Genomic DNA, 25,940 nt, shown 5'->3' on the forward strand with positions numbered 1-25,940 from the left:
GAAGTGTGTTTATACAAGAGAAACACTGAAATCCGAGTAATTATACACCAAATATAAAATACGAACAATTACGTGATTCAATTGATTAAAATCAAAGAACTAAATATCATACTCTCATTTCGGTAAAACAGGGGCGGGATGAGAAGGAATTCGGATAAAATCAATAAAATCTTGCCCCCGGGGGGTATAATGGAGCGTAAAAGGTAATACGGGGAACACATCAGTTTCCAAGATAAAACCCAATACATACAGGTAAATACGGTTTATTAAATCCATTACATTACATATAAAAGTACCGCTAAAGCTCTGGAATGTTACGAGTTTGCACAAATTGAGTTTTCGCTAAACTGATCCCGCAATACCGCGTTCGCCATTTTGTCGCGGATGGAGGAATTTGTTAATTACATCTCAAGTCTCAGTCGTAAAACGTTCTTGGGAAAGCGGAAACATTTCATTTTCATAAAAAAAAAAACATTTCGCTATAAATCAATTTTGGCGAAAGCCTCGCCTCGGGGTGTTAGGGAAAATACACAAGAAAATCTAATGGAATCATAAAATATTTAGAGACGAAGAAATTTTTTATTTTTATACGAAAGATTTCCAACTTGGCAATATGAAGGAACGTGATTATAGAGTAGGTATGTATGTATGTATGGCAGGTAGTTGAGCATGTCTGGTACAGCATATAGCTCGATGTTTTGCACCGGGGGGATTTCCCAAGTCCCTCATTTTGCTTATGCCTTCATCAGACTACTTACTCATCATCATCTCCCCTGTCCTCTCCCCAAGCTCCCCAAAGTTACTTTCTCTTTATGATAAAGCAACCGGAGACTAAATACTATATTACGGCGTCAATAGTCTTTATAGAAAAGTTTTGTTTTTCGGTTGTTTGTATAATAGTATAATATATTAGTATACTAATAAAGTATAATTAGTAATAGTATAAAGTATTGGTATATTTTTTTACGCTGTCGATATAGTCTTAGTGGAAAAGTTTAAAAGTTTTTGTCATTCAGTAAAATTAGTAGCGTTAATGTATCCACACAGACCAACACACCTTATTGGTACATTTTTTATATAGACTTGTACCCCCCTGGATTACACGAATCAATTACCGGTCTTGCAAAAGTAATGCCAAAAGTAATTAAAATTGCTTTCCAAATGCAATATACACCACTACTTCCAACTCGACAACTCGAATGCAAAGCTTGCTCGAAATAGCCACCGTGGACATCTAAACACCTACACCAAGCGACTCGTAAAAGAGAAATATTTCCACAGGATCCAGCTTCGACGCTACCGACCCATCATAGACACACAGAAAAACATTTAAAATGTATGATACGGGGTCGGGCAGAGACCTCTATTTTTGGTTGCAAATCAGAAAGATTGCAATATTGAATTTGGTGAAGTACTGGGATAGATTAAAACCTGTACATGGTACTTAACAGCCTAAAAAATATACAAAAACGAAGCCTAGGAAAAATACTCTAATTCTATCCTTTAACGCAACCACGTAAAGTCTGTGGTAGATGGTGCACAATTTATTCAGCTACAATTGCATCTAGATTAGGACTGTCTGGGAAAATCCCTACTTGGCAAGCGAGCTTACACACAGTTCAGAATGCAAATCCCTAGAGATCAAGAAAATTATTTTGATAGCTACTGTCTGGAAGATATTTATGGTACAAATAACAATCAATTGTAAAGGGAATTCATGAAATGCAAGAACTTGTTACTAATGTTGTTTTAATGTTATCCATTTCTGAAAAGTTTAAAAAGTTCAACATTTTAAAATTGCATTTACGTTATTTATTTAACAAGACGAGAGGAAGTAAGGTATCCCAAGCCTCGAAGAACAACTGAGCAGGGTGCATCAGGTAACATATTTCAGAAGAGTTTTTTTAATAATCGTAATTATTAAACGAGAAAGCGAATACAGCATTCCATATATGCTTAATCATGTGAAGACCAACACTCATAATGGCTTAGAAAGTCGGCTAATCAAACTAGATGTGACGGCTCTCGTAAAACTGCTAGAAATCTAGAATACTGACCCCGTAACACCTGGCCTTCACAAGTATCACAGAAAAATATATACCGACAATTTTTATGATTTTATGAAAGTAATTTTGTCCGTATGTAACGCTTTCGCGTATTAATAATGCAGGCTTCCTGTGGTAAGACCTAGCTCATACGATTTATCATATTAGCTCATGTCTTTTCCAGATAAAAGTTACCTTCGCACAACAAGGCACAAAGACATGAATTACCTTTGACCTTATAGTATGATCACTCCTCTTCACAATAGATTAAAAGTAACATCTTTCCATTTCCTACATACTTCTTCAGCTTCATCCACGTTCATCAATTTTTTGATGGAACTTGTCGGTTTAACGTTCTCAACATTCACATTAAAATGAAAAGCCATTTTTAAATTTAAGTACTTTTCTCTTTTCATACCAAAAAATCTCATGCCTCTCGGCGAAGCTTCAATGAAAGAAGTTTTTATATCCGTAAGCCTTTGGAATGAAAAAGTATGTGCCATAAAACAAAACGTCGAGTTTTTTAATAAAACTTCTAGCAAAAAAAAATTCTCAACTTTTCCATCCCTCGAGGAAAATGGACGTTCGTGGTGTCCACAGAATACGTTATCGTTATTTGGGGGAGTTCGACGGAAAGTTTCAGAGTGACATATTTTTTTAGGCTACAATGAGTACCTACCGTCAAGTTTTTAGTAACTTAGTTAACTAAGCCATAAATATGGAGGTGGAAGGTTTTAGAAATAGGGGAAGACCGAAAAAGATATATAGATGGACAGCGTTAAGGAAAGTATGAGTAGGAAAGGAGTGACCAATGAGATGGCCAGTGGCAAAGCAATTGGAAAAATGCTGTGTAGTATTATATACTATACCACAGACTTTAGTCTATGCACTAGTTTGCAGGCGGGATTCCCTATGACGTGGCATTCATACATGATTAAGCTTTTAGAAAAAGACGATAGATATAATACCCATTATTGCAAAAAAAAATTAAAACAATAGTTCTAGATTAACTACTTTATCTCTTGCTATGTTGCTATGTACACATAGCCAACAATCATGAAAAGACTGAAGAGATTAGAGAGATAAGACTGAGATTCAAATTGTGACAGGTTGCTATACTATCGCCTACAAGAGGAATCCCAAATTTATTAGCCTATCCCTTAGTCGCCTTTTACGACTTCCATGGGAAAGACATGGAGTGGTTCTATTCTGAAATTGCAAATTGCTGTATGCTTAAAATCGCCTTTTGCTGATCAAAGATCTGATATGTACATATAACTATACTTTTATATATATTTATAATAAACTAGTAGGTACTTAACGATCGATATAAACACAGGCTTGTAATTAATCTATAAATACCACATAAATACTACGGAAATCGACAAGACACTAAAAGCTATAATCACCAATCACGAACATCTACGCACGCAAACCGATTTTATCGATTTGTTTACGCTTCGGCGGTGTATTGTAAACGATTAAATCCGGGGCAGATCACTTGTTAAATTCCCTATAGCATGTTTTTATATCATCAATCAATGCATGTAATATAACAAACAAAACTAATTTTATTTTTTCATAAAGTACTCAAATTGTCAATTCACTAGAGCCTAAGACGGGCTGGAGCGTAATTACTAGAACTAACTGTAATAGTACAAATTACAGAGCACTGAAGCCCAGGCGGCACAACTTTTCAATTGTGGTTTTAATAATAAAAAAAAAAAACTCAAAACTTTTTCTCCCAAAAACCAATTCGAATTCCGAACGAACGCGCACCGCTCAATTTCACAGCTGACAGATCCCGTCAAAGGCGTAGGTGGACTCGGCCGAATCGAGAGCAAATTACAATATTTTTTCTACATTATATCTGTATATCAACGAGATTTATTATGATACGTGTCTCTGGAATCGTGGCGAGAGATTTCCTCAGGTATTTGTATATTATTTTCACGTCGTTGTATAAGATAATCTGACACAATGATATACACTGTACGTTCGTTACCGTTAGTTATATTTTGAAAAAATAAACTGTTAATAATAAGATCTGATTGAAAACGTGTTCTTCTTCGCTGAAAGTAGAATTAGTTACCACAAAGCATCTTTTCTCATTCTTGGGTCTCCTAATTTTCACCCTTAGTCGCAAAGCTTAAAGGTTCTTTTAACTCCACTTTACCGAAGGCTGATTTAAGTGCTTTCCCTCCAATTCACACGGTAACGGAAAAAACTGAATTAGCGCGTATGAAGTCGCGGGTGAAACCTAGGTAAGTACAATAATTATAAAAAATTAGCCAACACACTTGACACCAGAATATAAAAGTAATTATTCCACGGATTTTACACACGCTCCCAAGAAGCGAAAGACAAATCCAAAACAGCACTGTAAAATAAACCACTTCAAAGTCCTACCCTTGCATAAATTAACTTAACCGTTTTAACTCCCGGAGGAACCACCAACGTACTTTCAAGAGCATCGCTGGCAAAGATGAAGCGGTCAGAAAGGACATCGTTCTGTGCCAAACCGGCGCCATCCTCGGAGAGACAAGCAACCGTAATGCAAGCACCAGTAGTAAGGCGAGGAAGTACCCGCCTGTGCCGATGCACGGACAGAAATTCATACAGCCAGGGGTGAAAAGAAGATATTCACCGTTCCATTACCCTGGCCAGGTGAAAAAAAACTGTGATTACGCTTCTCAATTCGATTTTTTTTTATTTGAAAACTTTAACAGTTGTCGTACTAATGGTAGAAATTCAAACCAAATTACCTTTCCGAAGTCCTTACAAAAGTACATGAAACATTTTAATATTAGCTTAAAAAACAGTAAGGTCTTAAACCTTTTTGGAATGCTTCTTCTATATTTATTTATTCTAAATTATTCTATGCTTATGAATAAATTTGCTTTCAAATTTATTTACAGAGTAAGTCTATCGATTGATTATGCCTCACCCTCAAATTCTAGCCTGCTTCAGACTCAATAGGTCTTATCTACATACTAAAAGTTAAAGGGCATCAGATAAATCAAGGCGTGATAAGTTCTTTTATCGCCGTTTGACTTCTTTTGACCCTAAAACTTCTGTAATGAATCAAGGCGATTAGGCATCGTTGTAATCTATGCATTTTAATAGACACATAAATATTCATGCCTCAAGTGTTATCCAAAGTGATTAATCAAGTCAAAAACCATTTGCGAAGTGCCCATCATGAAGATAGACCGCCGCCACGTCGCGTTATGATATAAGAATAAATAAAGAAATATGTATACGGGACAAATTACGCAGATTGAGTTAGACTCGAAGTAAGTTCGAGACTTGAGTTACGAGATACTACCTCAACGATACTATATTTTATGATAAATACTTAGATAGATAAACATCCAAGTCCCAGGCCAATCAGAAAAATTTCTTTTCTCGTCATGCCTTGGCCGGGATTAGAACCCGGGACCTCCGGTGCCACAGAGAAGCGCACTACCGCTGCGCAGATTCCGTTAATAAAATTGTATGACATGAACATAACTTTTCGAAAAGAAAATAACAAATCGAATAATTGGTATTATTATAAGCTTACGATAATTATAACGATCATATATTTTTTAAACGGGACATTACATAAACGCCTCATCAAAATCTATTTAAGAAGTTTGATGCTTATTTCAGCAAAATGCTAAGAACATAAATTGAAAGTCATCAAATCGGCGTGAACGATAGTCATCAGGTTTAAAAGAAACAAATCGTAAATTGCAAGAATTCAGTCTGGGAGGCAATCCCGAATCGGTCGACTGAACGAAAACAAATTAAACGAACCACAATCCGGTCCGCAAATACCTATCCTACTGCACAGGGTTGTCTCCTCCATCAAATTTGTATCAAAAATTAAGAACATAGTTTTTTTTTTTAAAAGATTGTATAATGATTAGGAAGCGTCTTAAAAAAGAAAGTGACCTACACATACAAATACAACCTCACATACATACATATACTCACATCGATATCCCTTGCAGGTTAGGCAGAGCCAACAGTCTCGAAAAGCAAATAGTGACAGCCCAGCTGGCTAGTTTATAAGCCTATCCCTTAGTTAAGTTTAACGACATCCATGGAAAAGAGATGGAGTATACAACGGTAGCGGGAACAATGATTCAGTTCGACCGCCACCAATGGGAAGATCTTCCGCCAGGCTAGGTGTTATGCCTGGGGAACCACGGCTCCGACGATGTTGTGTCGGAGGTTGTATATCATATGTATATTATATGCTCCAATCAGTGAAATCTTTGCTTGCGCGATTAGGCTTTTCGCTGTTTTTGACTGATAGTGTCGCGTGATTTTGAAACTTGTGTCGTATAGATATCGCCCGCCACAACAACCTAAGATAATTAGTAAATTTGTTTGAAAAATCCAAATTCACGAAGGGATAGGCTGCGGACATAATAAATGAAAGATATGTTTACACTGGCGTCATTTTATATTTGTGTGTACATGTTTTGTTTACATACATACAATCCAGGTACATTCGCTTAGGCCTTTCCCCTCCCAACGTTCTCATTCACCTTGTATATTTGCTAAGTCAACCTTTCATTCATCCTCTCCACATATGTTTGTTTTTATAATAACACTGGATACCAAAACGATGGAAATGAAGTTTCGAACACTTATGAAGGAACTAGTATAAGAGCCAGTGACGACCCTTATCACTGCTTCAATTACTAGAGTGAATTTGATCTTATCCGGACGTCGGGACGTTTACGATGTAGGAACGTAACGGCTCGGAAATGTGGGATAGGTCACAAATAAAACTAAGCTTAATCTAGGACGTTACTATCCGAAATGACTGGTATTTAGACACGCGTATCACGTTTTTATAACTTTCTGGTCAGTTATTAGCCATAAGACTCGGAAGGATTATATTAAATTAGTTTTGGATGATTTAACGATAGAATTGAGATTTTTACAGATAGCTAGCTCCGTCACAAATAAAACTAAGACATTACTTTTCGATATGACTGGAATTTAGACACCACATATTTATCACTTACCGGTCAGTTATTAGCCTTAAGACTAGGAAGGTTAGGTTTCGAATTGAGATTTAAAGATAGGACAGATTGCTAGTAGGCGATCTACTGTTACTTTTAAGCATATCTTTTAATGATTTATGGAAAGAAGGTTTCGGTGAAAGGTCAGGTAGCAATTAATAAACTGACGAGTTTGAATTAACAAATGTATAAGGATGAGTTAAAGACTACTTTGAACATAAGGTAAAAATACTTCTATTAATTTTACGTTTTTTTTTTTGTATTCACTAGATATTTATTTAATGTAGATTTAAAAACTTTGATCTATCATTTGGCCAAACAGCTGAACGTAGCCATTTAGTCTTTTCAAGACTGTTGACTCTGTCTACCCCATAAGGGATATAGACGTGACAATATGTATGTTTGTATGTAATTAAGCAACCTATTCCACAAAAAAGAACCATATTAATTTCAACAAAGCGTAAAACTAAAATTGTAATTTAAAAAAAAAACAGTCAACCTGAATTATTATAAATCACATACACGAAAAGGTATAACCAATACGATAATATACTTTACGTCGTCGCTCACTTCCTCCCCTGGGATTCCAATCACACATCAGTGCGAATCCCCCAAATCCCTCCGCGCGACCGCACTCTACGGCTTTTGAGATATCCTCATATTTGCGACTTATGTTGATCTTCCATTTGACATTGACAAACCTCTAACCTGATAATCCCGCAACTTGCTGCGCCTTCATATGTCAAGTTGTTTATTTTTTTGGGTTCGAGGTTGCATGAAAAGATTCATTCATAAAGTCAAAGAAGCCACGATCACTTTGACAAAAGAGGAATATCTAGTCTCTGCCTACCTCTCCGGGAAAAGGAGGAATCTATGTTTGTGAATAAATTTTTATAAGTTTCTTTGAAATATGATCGTTGATTCCGACACAGCGAATTGTTATTTCATTCACAATTTTATTGATTTTAAAAATATTATTGTTTAAACGTTTAAAGATGTTTAAATTTGGGCCTTCTATTCTACAAATGCCAACAGAAAATCATCAGCAACACGCTTTCGTATTTTTTTTTTAAATATAAATAATTTCAATTTTAGAATGAAAGCCTGTATTTTAATCCGAAAGATAATTGATAGAATAATTAGAGCAGATTAACGGGTTGAGACGACTGTAGCAAAAAAAATGTATTTTGCTCTGTATTTTTCAGTCTTCAGCTGAATGGGTGGTGGCACGAGCAGATGACATCCTCAACTGGGGTAGGAAGAACTCCATCTGGCCCCTCACTTTCGGGCTCGCCTGCTGTGCACTAGAAATGATGCACTATGCGGCACCAAGGCAAGTTATACCCATCGCTTTTCAAAGAAAAATTGACAAATTGACAAATATAGTCTTATATTTTTATTGAAACTTTTTTTTGTGTAGATTATAAAAGTCAATCAAAGGAAAGTCTAATAAACGTGGACTTTCTTCGAGCTTCATGGAATTCAGGCGATGAGCTAGCAACCTATGCGAATTGGCATCATTAAGCCATCCAACTTACCTAAAAGTAAAATTAAAGTTAAAGTGGCTTCTTTCGAGACTGTCGGCTCTTTCTGGTATATGTTATGAGTTTTATGATTGAATTTCTATAGAAATAAGTATCATAATATAATATGCTACTGATGATAATGTTGAAGTAAATAAATATCATGGATAGAGCCGATAAAAAGGAAAAAAAGAGGCGTGTAATAACGTATTTTCAATGTACATAAAATTTCCGATTTCTGCCGATGCAGTTGAAGCGTTGTCTAATACATTTATCTGCCACAACAAAAACTACTCGTACATTCGCAATTCAAAGGAAAATGTTGAAGAAAATGCCCTTTTTTCCTTGTTCTATTAAGCAATTCCGTACAAAAGTTGCTTAATGAAGCTGTATTGTACTGTTTCATTTACCAAACTCAAGGAAAGTACTGGTGGTTTTTGGTTAAACTAAGTCACAACTTAAAAAAAAATTACCCCAAATCTACACGAATATTACAAAGGGGTACCATATGTAACTGTCATTGTTTGTTTATGAGGGCTTATCTTAGGAAATACAGAATCGATCATGAAAATTCTGTCACCGCTAAAAGATACATTATCTGGAGGTGGTGGGCTAAACTGCTTCATCCTTAAATCGCCATCTGTTTATTCAATTCTCGCATTAAACCATAAAGTAAAATTGTCTGAACTTAAAAGCAACCATAACGCAAATTTACCTAGCAATCTCTAGCGAACATCTGATTCGATATCTACATCCTGCCATTTCGAATGTGACATTAGCGTCTAATGGCTTGGGCGGTTATCAACTATGAAAATCGGAGGTGATTATGCAAAATACTCTCGAATTATGCACCACAAAGTTTAATGTAGATAGTAAATTGTTACGTTAATTGACATGTACGTGCCTGATTACATTATTACAGCGTATCATTATTATTATCAGGGAGCTTTATGTATAATTCATCAAAGCGCATACATACATACATATAATCATGTCTATATTCCTTGCGGGGAAGACAGAGCCAACAGTCTTAAAAATACTGATAATAGGCCACGTTCAGCTGTTTTGCTTAATAATAGAATTGAGATTCAAATAGTGACAGGTTGCTAGTCTGTCGCCTAAAAGAAGAACACTCAAGTTTATCCCTTAGTCACCTTTTACGACATCCATGGGAAAGAGATGGAGTGGTCCTATTCTTTTTTCTATTGGTGCCGCGAACCAAACGGACATCTACATAAAGGGATGAAATGGCTCTGATGTGAAAATTTATAAACAACTTTTCCCAACCATAACCGAACAAGTGGCACCTGCGTCGTAAAACACCACCCCAACGAATGGTATGAAAACCTATTCGAGATACTTTATTAGATTTATTGCCTGAATAAACATGTTACGAGCAAATAAAACCCTTGACAGTGCGAAACTGTATCTAAGTTACCTCCAGAGCCGACGAAGTTAAAAAAGTTCGTTCACTCCGAAATCCTCGTGCGCAATCTTTTAAGATGTCGTCAACAGAAATATTGCTCTGCTAAACATGTTTCCAGGATTTTTCGATAAATTGTGAAAGTTGCCATCTTTACACGATTTTGCTATGTCTCTTTTTGATGACGCTATTTATAGAATATGAATGTTCGAATATTGCACGTTCTGTAAGAATAATTTCCATGGTACTTTACTTTCCATATAAATCGGTAGCTTTATATTGTAGAACATGTAATTTTGAAACTTATTAAAGATCTGCCATAGTCACCTGTACAAGAGTTCGAGGTGACTCTGGGAAATCATGTTACGAGGACGAATACCGTCAAAGCGTTACCCGGATCATGCAATAAATAAAGCTTGTAGATCATAGGCAATGCAAGGATAACATTGGATAACAAACAACAGTGTCACGATTAATTAATCCATGAACTTTCATCATACTAGTACTTCAGACGACCTGCCCGAATCTAAGAGCCTATTACACAGACCGCAAAAACTTGCCATTTTCCGACTTTTTCACTACATTTTCCGATGTTATAGATCATAATCAAGTAACTGGAGCTTGTTATCCACACGCCAATGATCTAGTTATGTTCACTTGTTGCATAATTGACGTGCGCGCAGCTCATCTGATAAATACGTTATTATCGATTCCATCTCTTTGTTAGTCTAGACAAGTGGGAAATAGATTACCCGCTGTGCTTCATTTGATTTTACAACAATGTAATCGGTAGTATGATGAATGTATGAATTTTTAGGCAGATTAAATCATCATCTTTGACGCTACAAGATGTTCTTTTAAATATGGTTGCAAATTTGATTGAGTAACTGATAATTTTATTAATGATTTCGAAATAATCATCAATGAAAATGCTTAGTTGTAATAGGTACTTTCTTGAATCAAAGAAAAGTAAGTCGAAAGGTATCCAAAGCATACAAAAAATTATCACAACGTCTAGAGACCAAACATCCCTCTCCCATTACAAAGAAAACAAAAGAATATTCGCAATACGTTTCTTGTTATATTCAAAAATGTGGAATAAGCCAAATGTAGTGCGGAGTTCGTTCTCAGTCGTTTGTTTTTATTGCTTATACAAAAATATCGTCTTTATTCTGCTTTTAGTTTTTATGGAGGCTAAAAGTTTTCACACGACCAAAACTTTATGCGTTATTCACCAGTCAGATTCTACGGATTGAAGTTTGCGGCCCAAAGGTTACATTTTATTTTTCCGTTGAATCCCAAGGTGTGCCATCCTCGGTCAGATTAAGATGATCATTTTTTTATTGGTCCAATTCTTCAATTTTATCTACCACCGTTATATTAGTCAATTATGGTATTTTCGGTCTATCCCACTTAGTAACATTTAGAATAAATGTACCATAGAAAAGGAGCTTACTCTTTGGACAAATTCAAAAAGAAATGAATAAATTAGAACATCCATCTACCTTCAATAATAAAATGCTTAAATTACTCGTAAGTCCGCAAACAAAAGAACTCTTATAACAGACAGATTGAATTTATTGACAAAGTAGACATGGTTGTTCATTTCTATTATGTCTATTTCCCATTGTATCCGTAGCTTTTGTTCAGAAATCACTCGAAGATTACAAGTGAGACGCCTCAAAGGTCAAATGTCGGCATTCACTCCTGAATGTCATTGGAATCAGGTTAAACATCAATCACATTCAAGCATTTGTGTTGGATAATGTATACAGTGGCTATGTTGATTTTGACAGTAAAAAATAGGAACTAACCATCTATTCCTGAGCTCATGAGTTATGCCTATTACTGGCATCCTCACCAAGTATTGGTGTAACGAAATCTAGTTTTGGTTAAATGAGACAAAATAGATGGGACCACGACTCCAAAATCTGCTATGGATTCATAAGAGGCCACTTAATTATACTAATAGCAAACCAAGTAATCCTTATTCAAGGTTAGCTATACCTATATATACATATATTGTAGTTCTCAATTTCGTAAAATCAATGTTAGACTGACAACGCCGTCTACTCATCAGATTTTCGGAAAGACATGATGCTTTCAACGTCATTATGTCTGACACCTGAATTAATTAACATTATTTACAGAAATAATGTATGATCCATGTCGTTGCTTTAAATTTGTATTTGTAAAAGAATATAAGAACTTCTTTTATTTTATTGATAGTTATTCTTTAAAATTAAAACAGAAAATTTGGATTAGTTCGGTTTTTCTTGGTTTTGACTTTTTATATTGCCTTGTGAAAGATAAATCTAATCTTCAAACAATTTGCATGATTTCCATTCATTCAAAAAATTTACAGATAATAGGTGGATTAAAAGCTGAAGCAATCTTAGTTTAGATAGATAGTTTTTGTTTTGGCCATACAAACATCACAAGGTCCAAATATTAAACTATTAAATATAATAACTATTGTTGATCAATTTTGAAGGAAGAAGAAAGAAATTCAATGTGCCACATACCTACTAAACATTATATCTTTTTTCAAATCAATTTCCTAAATTGATGAAATGTCAAAGACATTTGTTACCTTGTTGCTATGTTTAACGTATTTTACAGATATGACATGGACCGTTTCGGCATGGTCTTCCGCGGGACTCCCCGTCAGACCGACGTGATCATCGTCGCGGGTACAGTGACCAACAAAATGGCGCCCGTGTTCAGGAAGACCTACGACCTGATGCCCGAGCCCAGATGGGTGGTGTCCATGGGCAGTTGCGCCAATGGTGGGGGGTATTACCACTACACGTACTCCACCGTTAGGGGTTGCGACAGAATTGTGCCGGTGAGATTGATTTTATAAGTACTCTCGCCCTCGTAACAACTGGTTACATGATTCCCAGCCCCAAGTGCCTCCAAAGGGTGCAAAAGGGAACTGCAAGCGCTTTCGCACGGCTCGGACGCAAAACGTCTCTTTCTCAAAATGTCTCTTGGTCGTAAAATGTCCTTTTCGAAAAATGGTAATAGAAGTCAGGATCTTTGTATTCGTAAATAAAAATGTTACTATCAGACAAAAACATCCATAATTAATGGTCATTATGAATTTGTCTGCTAGTAAATACACGCACATGGGCTGGTTTTCTCTTGGGCTAAATAAACAATGCTAGATTGTTAAGGCATTATTATAAGGATCTAAGACGGTAAACTGATAACCAATTATTCTTCTTCAAGAAACAAACTTCTCTGACGTAAAGCATCTTAATGAATTCTTATTGTACGCATTCATTCTGACCACTAAGCCGCTTACGTAGTTACACAAGACATTGTTAGATTTGAATAGAAACAACGCAGAAAGGATGAGCAAGGATGATCATTCAGTTATGACGCAGCAAGTGCAGAGGACGTCAGAGGATATGAATGTGACGTAAGCAGACGGCATTGTCAGGGACTATGCGCTATCCAGATCCTGTTTAGCTTGGGACAAACCTAAGGATTATTTTAGTGATAGCGACTAAAAATGCATCCACGGAAAGAGTCAAAATAAAATTCAGAGAAAATCTATTTCGGCAATAAATTTTGTAGAATAAGTGACAAAGGGCCTGATTTATTATAAGCGACAAATAAGGGATTTTCATGTCGGGTTCGAGTACGGGTTGCGAATGGGAGTAACAATAAAATCACAGAAATCACAAACGTCAGGCCATGTTTTGGGTGGATGTTTCAATCATGAAATTAAGATTCAAGGAGAGGGAGGTTGCTAACCGTATAGATAAATATATATTGAACAAAGAACCTCTAAATTTCAAACTTTCACAAACAAAAGGCCTTTATGTTAAACTCGATGCCTTAATAATGGTATTAAGATTAGAATAGTTACAGCCCATCGTTAAAAAGAAAGACCAGAAGACAAAACGTCATTTCTTTTTTGGTTTTCAGGTGGATATATATGTGCCTGGCTGTCCACCGACAGCTGAAGCGCTGCTGTACGGAATGCTGCTGCTGCAGAAGAAGGTGAAGCGAATGAGGGTCGTCCAGGTGTGGTATCGTCATTAAAAATTATCGTTTTGCAGTATAACCTAGTTTTATTTTAAGGTGGCTATGTCAAGAAAACGGAGTTTTTTTGAATGTATATTTACATACATTCATATAATCACGTTTTTTCTCCAAAGGTGTAGACGGCATCTTTCCACTAGCTATAATCTCTGTATACTTCTGTCGCTTCTCTCATAACTCTTTTCGTGCAAACTCGTCGGAAATCTATACTTATATAGAATAAAAAATTTTTTCCTTGATTATTTATAAAGGCTAATCTTTAAAGAAAATTCTTTCACCGCTGAATTGTACACATCGTTAAGATTCATAAGATAAGACAATTAAAGATTAAATAAAAAATAAAACAATTTTTCAAAGCAAGACGACAAGAATATAGTTAAATCGAAAAATTACGAAAGGAGATCAATAGGAAATTTATTCAAACGCTACCGGTTGACTTGTAAATGGTAAAATTAAACTATAAGCCAGTTAAAGCTTTAGATAGGAGAATTGTCGTAGGCATTCCGCACGTGTATAAGTGAAGTATAAAGAAAGTAGAATAAAGAATTCAGTCTTTTCAAAACTTTTGGCTCTGTTGTCTACCCCGCAAGGGATATAGACGTGACCATATGTATGTATGTATGTATAAATGAAATCACTCACCGTTGCTATAGACATATCTTATTTGGTAGACTTATCTTAATCCATCAATTTGACCAGAAAAAAGATGGCATTAAATACGGCTCCATTACCTGAAACAGATAAAATCAAGGATAAGAAGATTGCACATTCATCACGTCAAACATACATTAGGTAAAAAAATTAGTAACATACTCACTCATAAAAGGTATCATAATGTCATGGGTTTTATTTGGCAATGATTATTTAATGATCTTGATAACTATAATGGTATTGGCATTGGCAATACAACTATTCTGATGTGAAGAGATACTAAAATTTTAGAATTCGTAGTTAAAGATGAGTATACTTTAGAAAAAACTGATATTTTCAAGATCAGTAAGAGGATAGCTGATATTAGTATGCGGACAAAAATGAGCCCAGTAACACAATTTTTCTGCTTACACATGACAATGACTAAATAGCAAAGATAAAGATCAACAGAATCAGCCAATATTTTAAAACAAATATTAAGGACCAACTTTGTTTTAACATACATACACTTCCTTAATAGCTATTCTTCCAATCTCTAGAACCACAAGTACTCTTGTTTAACAGTTACCTGTGAAGCTGGTAACACAGTAATTTCTAAGCGTAATCTGTTTTCTACGTGAACGTGGGATACCCAATTACCCGTACACGCGATAAGTACAGTATCGATATTTCTTTTTCTTGTTGCATACCCTCTATCATTGTTCCATGATTGTTAGTCATGATAACATGGTAGCCAATCTTGTTAATTGCTCCTTTTCTTTGAGCACGTGAGTCGAAAAAACACAAAGGTGTTGGGCGCGCTTGATTTATCTACATACATACCTATCTCCCTTACGAATTGTTCCAATTTTGCAACGCGATTACCTTAATCAACTAAAATTTTGTCGTTTCCACGAGATATCAATTCAACTCTCTCCTATTCACGTGCGCTACTACAACTTTCCGTTCCTTTATCGTATCTACGCCGCTAAATCACCATGTCGTTCGAACATTATGTGGTTATCGTCTAAGCTCGATGGCTGGGCTTCGGAATATTATCAATATTTGAAGAAGGGTTGTGAACTCACCCTAGAATCTAACGATTTCAATATCTCTTTCTTTCAATTTGCTGATTCTAATAATGTCAAATGTCAAATGTCAAATGTAAATAGCGCTTGCAGCCTGCAAGCGCTATTTAAAAAACGTATTAAAATTTGTGTTATACATTTAGTTATAATTTTAATTTAAATCTAACATCAGTTATGAACTTCTTTACCAGCCTAATTATAAAGGATGCTAGGAAAAATTTAATTTTGCAACTCCGAATTGTTAGTTTATAAATTCAAAGTGTAATTAATTCTATGTAAACTTCCATTATATTGTCAACGGAACAATTTGTAAACATGTGGGATGACGTAAAACGACACCCCTGTGTCTGCTAGCTTATAAGTGATATAATTATTAAGATATATGACAACGTGTCAAGCTGGCAGGTGAGGGGAGATATATTGTGTTCCTGTTGGAGGCTGTTGCGACAGAGATTTATGGTTATAATTAAAATGAGTTATTGGAGCATCGCAGTCCTCCATCCGCCAAGTTACTTTTTTGAAGTGATTTTGATGGTACTGATTGGAAAAGGGGATATTTTTATGGTGGTGTTGGTGTATGATTTAAATCAGACAACTCACAAGAAGCTCTATCACACTATGTTTTTTCATTGTGTTTATTAGCAGTAGTTCGGTTGTCAATCCGGTTGACCGTACTACCGCACTTTTTAGGTAGCAATATGTCCATAGAAGGCTTTCATCTCCGAGTGGAATCCCATTTCAGAATTTCCTTCCACCTGCCAAGAATAATCTCCGGTTCTATTCAAGTGAGGCGGACGGCGATTTGGTAAACCAACTCTTCAACAATTTCGATAATGACAAAGATATTGCAAGGTAAATGGGAATAAAACGACCCTAGTAAGCCGCTTGACAAGACGGTAAAGCAATATAACTCAAATTAACCGTTCCTCTGAGATCTCCTCTTAAGTAAGTTATTGCTATCACGATTACCTATCTCCCTGTTGCTAGGCTGCAGACAATCGATGATTAATTACCAGCAATAGGTTCCCACGATGCCATTGTATCAGGAGTGGAACATTGTGTATTGTAACAATTCGGATAACTATTATATCATTAAATTCTGAATGATATGGCAATATTCAGATTTCTATGAAGTGTACATAATTTTATCCTCATATTATTGTTTAGTTAACTTGCGGTTACATGTTGATATTGGGAGGGTTGTTATATGGTTAATATTGGAATTCGCTACGCACGGATTTTCCCAAATTTATGTAAGAATAAACATTCAGGTCGTACAGTCGCTAAGCACGAATTTTGCATGCAAATATCAGGCAAGATAGATCATTCAAAATTTTCAAGAGATTATTCTGAAGCAATGAAATATAGACTCAATTGTCAACACTTCGACAATTATTCACCAATTGAATATTAATGAAGCATAACGACTGATTTATACTGAATTCAAATTAATGCAAATTCTATTTGTTCTATAGCCATTTAATGAAGTAGATCGACAGAAAGCCGGACTGAGCAAACAATAGGTGTAGGAAAGTGAGATTGGAATCTATACAACTCTCACTCGCCACCTAGGAATTCTAACTCGTGACTTACATCATACTAGAAGGTGTATTCATTTTAAATACGGACCACAGAACAGAACAGAACTGTTTTAAAAAAATAACGTTTAGTATCATAAGAATCATCAAAATATCTAAATAAGGATTAAGACATCTTTTAAATATTAACTGTGTAGGGTATAATAGGATATTGATAAGTATTTTAAGCAAAATAAGGACTCTCTCTGTATTCTGTAATATGGTAAAAAGACTCGGAAATAAAGTTATGCCGGATAGATTGAAGTAACGTAAGTAATTACCAAGCTACGTGACATGACTGATAGACATCTGAATTCACACGAAACCGCAGTTATTCACAGATTAGACGAAACCAAGGCACTAGACACTAGATGTGCGCTGTCTCTTGGCGGTCTAGCCGAGCCCGGAGGTCGAATAACCGTTGTTTAGGAATGATGACTCATAGGTATAACTAGTGTATCACTAACATTGTCTGTCAAAGTTAGAATTATAGTAATGTCGTCAAAATCTCTTTATAGTTTATTTTGATTATTTTATTTTGCTTCATCTTCAGAATGGTATGTGGAATTTTGTTGGTATAACTGTTTAAAGTGTTATATTTGTTATGAAATTTGGAAATTTGATTTGGACAAAATTCTTTACTGTCTGATATTACAATAGTTTAAGATACAAAAAGTCTAATATCATCAAAAAAATTGTAAAAATTTAAGTAAGTTTGATTTCAATTCGCTTGATGGTAAGTAGGTAATAAGGTCTAAAGAATGATACAGTTTACATATTTATTTAAAATGTAACTATGTACCTTATTACCTTTACATTATGTTAGTATTGTTCACACAAACCTGTTAGAAACATAATAAGGTCAATTCCACAAAGAAAGCTTCACAAACTAGGACATAACTTCTAACCTGTGTGGCAAGCATAATTTTGCCTCGGGACCTATAAAGCACCGTACAGTTTAAGCAACTGCGAAAACAGAGTACGGTTAACAAAATAAACCATTTGAGAACTGAAATTAAACAGGCTGTTTTCGAGTTAAACAATTATCATGATTTTGCAAAATCATGTTGTGACTAATATCATAAAAGCTATTATCATTTGGTTTTTTGGTTCAGTTCATTGTACACGTTACTAAGGTAGATCGAGCTTCTATATTTGATGATATGGCAAAATGACAAACCTTTCACGCTTAATGTAACTAACCCAGAGCTTAATTTAACTAACTCGCTCAGACATAAAGCTATAAAAATAACCACAAGAAATTGCCTAAGTTATGAAATCTCAACGAAATCACAAATTAATTAAATCACTTGCAAGTGATTGAACTCGAACACGACGAAAATAAGATAACAGGAATTGATTATTACCTCTTTTTTTACAAAATAAAGGAGAACCAGAAAAAGAAACAGAAATAGTTCATGGTAATAACGTACAAAAGGCGAATGTAATATTTGATTCCAATATTTGTTTAGGATTTCAGGAATCACAGCCCGGGGATACAGCTAAAGTCGTCAGTCCCTTCATATCGCAAGAAGTCAAACATTTGGATGTTCCTGATTTATTACCTCACATTTTATTGGCATTCCGATGGAGGTTTGGTGTCATTCAAGCATAAAGGCGTGCTGCCAAATTATTTCACTACTTACATGATGCCTATAAAAGATAAAAGCGTTATCACCCGAAAAATTATCGAGGTTTCTCGCGATCAGAGCGATGGTATTTTTGCTGCTCAGAAAATAAACATTGCCATTCAATGTGGCATTGCTGCCAGCCTTCTGCGCAATTTACCACAGGATACCTACTTACTGGGAGGCTAGGACTGAAATGTTTGTGTGTTTATAACAGCTCATGACGCAACACACGAAGATGAGATGAAATGAGATGAGACCTAATATCCTTTATATTGCCAACGCTATAGCAGATTTATTTATTATATATGATTATTTTTTTGTCTATTAACGAGGACACACACATAAAAATAGTTTTTCTCACACCATACGTCTGCTATAATTTACTGTAACTGAACCAGCCAAACCTTCGCCAGATTAGTGAGATCTTCAGTCATACTCAACCTTCGGCCGACCCTCGCACAGACGTTGGCCTCAGTGACCACTTTATCACGAACCGAACACGTACCTTCAGCGTAATAAAAATCTGATTTGTTCCTGCTATGCTGCACGAGGAATAACAAATTTACACCGCTTTGACCAAAAATAATTAGATTTATCTTGTTTGTCGAGTCCCAAAATTTTAACCCGCTTAGTTTGTTTGTAAACTCTTTATTGCACATAAAAAGAAATGTTACAAAAATAGAAAAACAGTCATTGGATTTAGATGAATATGTACAATTACCCCAATCGGGATTTCTTCCAGTCAACCAAAATATAAAGGAAAGTCCATAATCAAAGAAGCAGCGCACATTAGTAGTAATAGCTACAGCTATAATTGTCATTTATTATAATAAACTCCATCAATTTAAACTTCTCCGCTATAAATAAACATAGGAATAGGAACAGGCGTAAAACTGATATACTTATATTAACAAACAACCTAAACCGCCGAGTCTAGATTTAAAATTTGGCATGCAGGTTTCTTATGTGGTCTATTGTTGCACACGGGAAAATCATAATACAAACATATGTATATATCACGTTTTTGCCTCTTAATGAGTTGATAGATCCAATAGTCTCGAAAAACAAAAACATATTTTTTCTAACGTGTATTACTAATTCATCATTATGTTTGCTAGAGCAGCGTACCATAAATTTCCGTAGCTGTATCCGTAAACATACAATCGAAATAGACACGGCTAACCCGAATTTAAATTAAAGCAACTGTTTGGGTTCAATGTTTAAACTTACTAAACACAGTTCTGTGATTGTATAACTTTTGCAGCAATTCTTTATCAAAATGTAAGCTTTCACAAATAATATAATGTTCTTTATAATAATATATTGATTGTAAATAATTTGATTTAAAATTAAAGAAACCGCTCCGATTTTGTCCGAAACAATTTATTCAGCACTATCATTTGTTGGTACGAGGTAAATAACAAACTCTGAAACAAAATGAATTCAACATTATGTTCCAAAATGCATTCAAAGCTTAATAAATATTTTTTATAACACCCGCGAATATTTCAAAAATGAAAGTACAATATTTAAACGCAATAAAGCTATTAGTGCTTGTAATTGAACTAATTTCAGTGATGCTTATTTGAAGACCCTTAAAATAGATTATGTTTATGCAACAATTGCCTCTGCAATGCGACTAAATGTTTTAGCAAATATCATTCAATACAATGCTATCAACTTCCGGCGTAAAACCTTGTGTATAACAGTTTGTTAGCTAAATATCAATAATATGCAATGTCGAACTGGAATAACGTCTGACAACGTTGTTATTATTTTGCGAGTTGCTTCTAGTCGATTAATAAACTAAGATGTTTTCTCTCTAAATAATGTTTGCACAGCCCATTTCTTTAGCTACTAGTAAAAGGTAAATATTCTTCATATATCTTTTTGTTGAATAATATAATTTTAATTAATAAAGCCATGAGAAGAAAAAATAAAATTAAATAAAAACTTGATATTACAATGATTTGGTCATGGTTTATTTTGGAAATATATCTTTGATTTTACCTTTATTTCAGCACCTAAAGAAAAATACATATAAAAAAACCAAAGAAAAGAAAGTATTCTTAGCTGTAGTTAGTGATAATCCGTAAAAGGATACTGTGATATTAACGAACACCACTGAAATCAAATTTTAAGCTTTCCCTTTGTATATTGTGAGCCATTTAACGAGATCTTTGATAAACTGAGTTATTTCTGCAGTAACTTGCTTCTTATATAAATAAAAATCATTGTTTCTTCAAGTCTGATTTAGGTACAAATTAACCAACAATTTCCAAACTCAAAAGTCGGCTGCATGAACACAATCCTATCAATTACTAGAGTGACCCTCGATGTGACCTTAGTATTAAACTTGAGAGTTCAAAACTACTTGGATCTTGAAAACAATTTGGCTTTAATCCAAGGTTACAACAGAAATTGCAGGCAACGAAATTTGATAGAAACTGGAAGGTCATATAAAAGCAATTCCACTAATGATGACAATTCTGAATGCATTTTATTTGGCACTGACTTTATACTTTTGACACAGTTTTATATCTTTATTACAATTGTTTGTAATGGCATTTTCCAACGAAGGTGAAAGATAGAGACTTTTCCGTCTTCACACGTGAATTTTGTTGCTTATAAAAATTCCAAATACATACATACATAAATCACGCCGATTTTCTGGAGGGGTAGCAGACTGGTAGCAGAGCCCTGCATACTTCTTTCGCTTCATCCACATTCTCACTCTTGATCTGATCTTTTGCTAGAACGTCTCCGATTAGATCAATATCGTTTATAATTTTGGATACAATTCAAAACAAGTCATCTTACAACTGACATAGTTTTAGGCGCAGCGAATAAATCTCAAAACTGAGATACAATAGACATACGTTTTGGTGCCACAACTTTGCGACGTGACCACTCACCGCTTATATAAGTCTTATTATACGAGTATCATTATGATTTCCATGCTCATTATCAGAGCATCATCGATCGAGAGTAAAATGTGTTGTACTCGTATGATTCACGTTTGATCTAACAACCCAAATGCCATATCATATACTAATCAAACGCCATATGAAATGCAACAGCATTGGGCGAAATAATTCAGTATTACTAATAAATTTCTAATTTCAGCGAGCATCACCCGACGTTTTGTCATTAGGTCTGTATTTCAATAGCTCAGTGACGAGGTCTAGGCCAACATACATACATACATATGATCACGTCTATATCCCTTGCGGGGTAGACAGAGCCAACAGTCTTGAAAAGACTGAATGGCCACGTTCAGCTATTTGGCTTAATGATAGAACCGAGATTCAAATAGTGACAGGTTGCTAGCCCATCGCCTAAAAGAGGAATCCTAAGTTTATAAGCCTATCCCTTAGTCGCCTTTTACGACATCCATGGGAAAGAGATGGAGTGGTCCTATTCTTTTTTGTAATAGTGCCGGGAACCACACGGCACTAGGCCAAGGTCGCGTTAGATAAGTTTGTGTTTGTATCTATTGTATTCTTATCTATTACGAGCTGTGCCCGTAACTTCGTCCGCGTGGAATAGTTATTTTGGGCATAATTGAAGCCATCAAGGATTTTTTTTACCATTTTCCATTATTTCTTTACTCCTTATAGTTGCAGCGTTATGTTATATAACCTTAAGCCTTCCTCGATAAATGGTCTATTTAACGCAAAAATAACTTTTCAATTCGAACCTGTAGTTCCTGGGAGAGAGAGCGTTCAAACAAATAAACAAACTCTTCAGCTTTATAATATTAGTATAGATATATACCTAACAATTAAAACTTACTAGTTGCAGATCGGTAACACCCAAGATACTCGCTAGTATTGCAGGAGTCATCAAATCATCATAATTTATTGTCATTATGATTTTAATGTATTTACATAGCACAGAGAATCTAAATTCATTATGGTATGCAACTTTTTTTCTGGTGGGAACTTACATAAATCCTTTTTTAGCCATTTTCTTCAGCCTTAGTTCACTCATTGTTAGGAATACTTTCTCATGGTATTTCCATTTAATCCGGTGTGCCTTAAATTAACACCCTACAACTTGCTTTGTCAGTTCATCTACGATGATAATTTCAAAGTATTGTATTGTTAGTTGCTTACCTAAAAATAAAAGAGTGTTACAATACCAGATAATTACTTTTCCTTATTACATTTTCCTGTGGATTCAACCTGTCTTATTTATAAGAAAAACAAACCAAAAGATTATTTTACGGCTTATATATAGAGCAGTTCTTGTAAAACAATACCTGTTTCTGATTTGACGAGGACGAATCACTTTCCCTCACTCGGCTTTGATTAATTTACAAAAGCTTTTATCCTCGAGTAATTGATGAATAGGTTTCCTCGGTTATTGTTTATTGAGGAGTGCGTTTGATGGATGATTTGTTATTTACTGTAGTATTGTATTGTTACGGAGGCGGGGGCAAATTGGTAAAGGGTATCTGAAATAGTGAACGAAAGATAACGGTTTCAGACCTGCCTGACCTTTTACCCTTTAATTGCTTATATTCTCTTAGAATGCGAAATAAAGGAACATGATTATTCTAATCATTTTGATCAAAATCCACCTTGCTTTGTCGAAGAGATGTTCTCCAGCCGATGAAGTTTAAATCCGTAAAGCACGTCACAGAGTAGTTATAGCTAAAAACTTCTTGATCAATATACATCTAGCACCTTAATGTAGGTAGTTCGTATTGATTGTTACTCTAACTAATGGCACGGCGAGGCGTGGCGATGCTGTCGGGCTGTCAGACCATCGCACAAATGATATAGTGGCACCCGCATCATTGTTGTTGACAAATGCAATATACGGAGTTAATCTATAGTTATCGTTGATGGAAACTACGGACAAGGTCGAACCGAAATCGATTAGAAAAAAGTTGATGGTACACTTTCGATTAAAAAACATCAAAGTCGAGATGTTCGAGTGTCAACTGGACACACTGGATTGATCAAGTGCACTCATAACGACATCCACGCAACATATCTATATCTTACATCTATGAAAGTGTCGTGTATGACGATAGGGCTTAAATTGAAAGACATAAACAACAAAAAACTGCCTAACAACCAAAAACATACATACATATTATCACGTCTATATCCCTTGAAGGGTAGACAGTTGAAAAGACTGAAAGGCCACGTTCAGCTGTTTGGCTTAGATAGAATTGAGAATTAAATAGTGACAGGTTGCTAGCCCATCGCCTAAAAGAAGAATCCCAAGTTTATAAGCAAATCCCTTAGTCCCCTTTTACGACATCCGTGGTAAAGAGACTACTCCGTCTCTTTAAGAGATGGAGTAGTCCAATTGTTTTTCTATTGATTCCGGGAACCACACGGCACTTAACCAAATACTTCTAACCACATTTGGGTTTGTCTGTGATCGCGTGCACTTCAATACAGAAAATAACCATAGCAACTATGACGCGACCACTTTAAAATCGACCAGCGTAGGAATATTTGGACGATGTCCAGAATATTATTGCTAAGCATGGATAGATAAGGTTTTGGCACGGCTATCTGTTTGCCGACATATTTATATTATCGCTTTTATCTAATTCAATATTGTTTGTTACGAAAAAATGATACTTAATCTTATTCGAGATTATGCAAATAAGTACGGATCATTTTTAAACCATTGCGAGGTGATCTTTACTTAATTCAAGATGAGGTCTAATTGATAACACAAGCTCAAATAATTTGTGTTCAATCTTGCTTTTATAAACAATAAGTTTAAGAGAAAAATATCTTTTGGCGGATCACAATTCTACATTTAGGAATCACGCAGATTGAACAAGCCTAAAAGAAAGTTCAAAATAATTAACTTATCGCATCGATGAATCGCCAACCAGTATTAATATCGAAATATAAGACTATCCGATTACCATGGTCACCCCTGAACTCAACAGGCTAATATTCTAAAGAGAGCTAGATAACATAAACATAATACGTTTGCCAACGAATCGTAATAAATGCGGAAGAGATGGCTCGTGGTATTTGGCAATTATTCAAGTATCATATACGATGTTTTGATGTTACAAAGCTAGTAAAGAGTCAGTAGGCGCCCGTGGTTGCCAAAATCAACAGCGGTCGTTGTAGTTCACACTTGTGATTTATGATCTACTAGCTGTGCCTGCGACTTCGTCCGCGTGGAATAGTTATTTTGGGCATCACTGAAGCCCTCAAGGATGAATAATTTCCCCCGTTTTTTTTTCACATTTTCCATTATTTCTTCGCTCCTAATAGTTGCAGCGTGATGTTATATAACCCTAAAGTCTTCCTTGATAAATAGTCTATTCAACACAAAAATAATTTATTATTTCGCTGAGATTAGCGCGTTCAAACAAACAAACTCTTCAGTTTTATAATATTAGTATAGATATATATACAAACATATAATCACGTGTTTATCACCTTTCGGGGTAGATAAAGACAAAATTGTCGAAAAGACTACAAGGACATGTTCGGCTTTCTGGCTTAATGATGAATGGAATGAAGATTCAAATATTTACAGGTTGCCAGCCCATCGCCTAAAAGAAGAGACCCAAATTTTTTATATAAGCATTTTCCTAGATCGTTTTATGGTCTGGTATCAATAATACTTGTTGAAAAGAAGTAATGCTTTTTTGGAATATGTCTGGGGTTGTTTGTATGTCTTTCTTAAGGTTTGGGTATAATTTCATTTTATGTAATATAAAATACAATGAAGTTCATTAAAATATAGTTAACTGTAGTCTAATCTAGTTCAAATGTAAAAAGTCTCCAAGAATTAATTTTTGTTTACTTCTACAATTGGTCAACATCCCACCGATCCTTTTTTTTTCAACTCAATGAGCAACTTTTGGCATTAAATATTCAAATGCCGGCGTGTTACACTGGCATAAGTCACATAACGACACCTGATACAATGTCGCAAACATTTGCAC

The 25,940-nt window shown here is 35.2% G+C and overlaps 2 protein-coding genes across 4 annotated transcripts in view; one reads left to right on the plus strand and one right to left on the minus strand.

The window, feature by feature from the left end:
* LOC106137422 (phosphofurin acidic cluster sorting protein 1) overlaps positions 1-25,940 on the minus strand; it is a 93,123-nt gene that overhangs the window by 26,035 nt on the left and 41,148 nt on the right. The window lies entirely within an intron of this gene.
* Positions 139-14,071, plus strand: LOC106137399 (NADH-quinone oxidoreductase subunit B 2-like). The gene is made up of 5 exons (XM_060949215.1): positions 139-203; positions 4,493-4,712; positions 8,275-8,402; positions 12,638-12,863; positions 13,955-14,071. The coding sequence occupies exons 1-5, from the start codon at positions 139-141 to the stop codon at positions 14,069-14,071; spliced, it is 756 nt and encodes a 251-aa protein (XP_060805198.1).

The sequence above is a fragment of the Amyelois transitella genome, chromosome 18 (assembly GCF_032362555.1).
Source record: "Amyelois transitella isolate CPQ chromosome 18, ilAmyTran1.1, whole genome shotgun sequence".
Lineage (NCBI taxonomy): Eukaryota > Metazoa > Arthropoda > Insecta > Lepidoptera > Pyralidae > Amyelois > Amyelois transitella.

Coding starts and splice junctions, on each gene's coding strand:
- LOC106137399 (XM_060949215.1), top strand. CDS start 139: ATGAGAAGGAATTCGGATAAAATCAATAAAATCTTGCCCCCGGGGGGT. Junction 4,713..8,274: donor CGTTCCATTACCCTGGCCAG/GTGAAAAAAAAC, acceptor TGTATTTTTCAG/TCTTCAGCTGAATGGGTGGT. Junction 12,864..13,954: donor GTTGCGACAGAATTGTGCCG/GTGAGATTGATT, acceptor TTTGGTTTTCAG/GTGGATATATATGTGCCTGG.